This window comes from Gekko japonicus, unplaced genomic scaffold, assembly GCF_001447785.1.
Source record: "Gekko japonicus isolate JY-2015 unplaced genomic scaffold, Gekko_japonicus_V1.1 scaffold897, whole genome shotgun sequence".
Taxonomy (NCBI): domain Eukaryota; kingdom Metazoa; phylum Chordata; class Lepidosauria; order Squamata; family Gekkonidae; genus Gekko; species Gekko japonicus.
The window spans coordinates 782,479-785,379 of NW_015164211.1; the positions used below are offsets into that span (position 1 = coordinate 782,479).

General features: G+C 49.8%; 1 protein-coding gene across 1 annotated transcript in view; it reads right to left on the minus strand.

Annotated features, from left to right (window-relative positions):
- Positions 1 to 715, minus strand: part of SCCPDH (saccharopine dehydrogenase (putative)) — a 23,343-nt gene extending 22,628 nt beyond the window's left edge. The window contains exon 1 of the mRNA XM_015408449.1: positions 355 to 715. Within this exon, the coding sequence (XP_015263935.1) occupies positions 355 to 541 (187 nt within the window). The 5' untranslated portion in view covers positions 542 to 715. The remainder of the gene's footprint in view (positions 1 to 354) is intronic.
- Positions 716 to 2,901: the final 2,186 nt, after the last annotated feature.

Here is a 2,901-nt window from a genome sequence, read left to right on the forward strand (position 1 = left end):
AAAACGTCATATTAATGTTGAAGTCCGAGATGGGGGTCACCACTGCACCTGAGGGCGCTTGCACAGTCCAACCTGCCACCCTCCATCCGCTCGAGAGACCGAAGATGACACATGGGAACCCACATAATTCGATTTAATTTTAGTTAGAAATTAATTTCACGGTGTTCAATTCATAACTTAAATGTGCACAGACAGCGCTGAACTACGCCCCCCCCCCCCCCTCCCCCTTCTCTCTCTCTCTCTCTCTCTCTCTCTCTCTCTCACACACACACACACACACTTCTTCATCCCTAGTCAGCCACAAAGTACAAGCAAATTAGACAAAGACAACCCCCACTCCAAAAAACGACTCGCCCAGCTTCTCGGCCGCTCTTTCCACCACCGCCCGCAGCTTCTCCTCGTTCCTGCCGGCCACGGCCCAGCGCACAGAGCCTCGCAACTCATCCTCGGCCACCACCCGCGCCAGTTCCTCGACCACGAATTGGCCGGTGAAGCCCGAAGCCCCGAAGACCACCAGCTGGAAAGGCCGCCCGGTCGCCATGGGGACAAGGAAGCAGCTCGGCCGCCCCGCGTCCTCTGGTCAGCGCACAAGGCAAGGCGACCACTGGGCGGTGTGGCAAAGGGCGCGCGACCTAGAGACTCCCAACGGCGATAGAACGCAAGTAGGCAGGGAGGGGGCGTGAACAATGGAGCCAGCTCCGCTCGCTCCAGATTCCGGGCGCCTCGACGTCACATGACGCCTGGAACGGCTGGAGCGCTCACCACTCCCCCCGCAAGCCGCGGCTCCAGTCAGTGGCCGCTGTTCCTTCCTCCCGCCGCGTGGCCTACTCCCATGGGCTTTCCGCCAACGGTCCCCCTCCTCCCACCTTTTTTTTGACAGGAGGCGTCTAACAAGCCTTCATTGCAAAGCAACAGCATGGTTAGTCACTGTAAGCTGTCTTTGTGGCCCAGAAGTCTGGTTTGCACCAGGGTGAGGACGACTCTGGGAAACCCAGCATGGCTGCAATACGAGTCCGAGAGGCTCCCTCTGTGTGTGTTCAGGCTGCATAATCTCTGTCAACAACTTCGTGCGTTATTAGTATTAGTGTAGATCAGTGACCAGTTCTCTTGGATTTGACAGTCAAGCTTTTCTGGGGCAGACGATTACAAGTGCTGGACAGAGTAGGAGACAACTAGATATGCTTGACTGTCTGGACTCCGCTCTGAAAACAAAATACACTAATTATATTCAGAAGACTTTAAAATCTTCAGCGAAAAAGATTAATTCAGTGCTAAAATCTAAATCAATGAAAACAAAACAACTGGGAAAAGGAACACTGGACAAATTCTGCTGCATCCGACACAGTTTTGCAGTATCTTGCCTTTGGCAGTATTGCAGAATCTTGTCAAAGCTGAATCACAGTAATTTCAATCATGAGGGGAGAGGTAGTTTCTCTGAAATCATAATGCAAAATTATGCCTGAATCTGTGGGAAATGAGTGGGTTGTTTTAAAGGTGTGCACTACAAAAGTTTTGCAATGTTAACCTTTTTATCTGCTGCCAAATCTCACTTTAGAAGGTGCTGATTGCCTGTGGTGTTTAACTTTAGGCAAAATTTCTCGAAGATGATGGGTTATGCCAGTGGTTAATCTTAAATCTGCTATTGCATACCTAAGTACACACAACATTGTCATTAAATGCCCCACAAACCACGAGTGAAAGGATTTGTTGCTCCAGGCTTGGAGGGGGCATTATCATCATCAATATATCCAGGGGTCATTTCCTGCGGGAGCAAGGAGCAGAGCTCCGGCAGTAAGGAGCCCAGGGGGCAGGCACATGCAACAAGCCCCACACCCTGCTCCCAGCAGCCCTCAGTCGGGCCATGAGGAGGACGAAGCAGCCAGGTAAGTTGCAGAGCTCCCCCCCGGCCCGCCTTCAGGTACAAGCTCTCCCTCCTCTGTGAGGGCAGATCTGTGCGTTCCCCCCATAGCTAGCAATCCAAAACAGTCCAGTGGAGCCTGAGCGGTGGGTGTTGCCTTCTGACACACTTCTGGTCAGGGGGTGTGGCATATGCAAATAAGTTATGCAAATAAGTTATGCTAATGAGCTCCTGCACCTCTTTTTCTACGAAATGACCCCTGAATATATCTAATTCTCAATGGCTACTGTTCTGTAGATACTTATATCTAGAAACTGAAGTCATTTTTCTTCAAACCTAGAGCTTTCCTCAGGTTCTTAGACAGAACTGTCTTGACTGTTAATGACACACACGGTGGGGCCAAAACACCCAAAACAGAAGCAGCATCTGTACCTTTAAGAAAGTGATGCCTCTGAAGTGGCTATTGTGGACGTTGCTAGGCAACCACAGCTGTTAGTAAAAAGCAGGTGGACAAGGCCTTTTCCAGGGCTGTTTTGGCTGTAGAGAGGGGTTTCATCAGGCTGGCCTGGCAGCAATGACCAGGCAACTTGATACTACTATGTGAGTTTCATGACTCACCCAGGCCCAGCTGCTTGCTACTGTTCAGCTACAGTCATCACATGAATGTCATTGTGGTATAGTAGTTAGAGTTTCAGACTAAGATGTGGAAGACCAAAGTTCAAATCCCTACTCTTCTGTGGAAACTCAGTGGGTAATACATCCTCAGCAGTTATACATCCTCTGCCTAAACTAACCCACAGGATTGTTGTGAGGATAAAATTGAGGCAAAGAGAATGATGTAAGCTGCACTGCGGAGAAAGGAGTGGTAAACTAAATAAATAATATAGCTGAAAATGGGGAGGCAGATAAAAGGTAGGTTGGTTGGTGGATGGGGGGGGTTAAGTAGGAAGCAGGGAAAGGGAAGAGGATATTGGGGTTGCCAAGAGGAGCAAAAGAAAAAATAGTGTGGGGAAGGAGATATAGGGGGAAACTGAGGTGTCCCT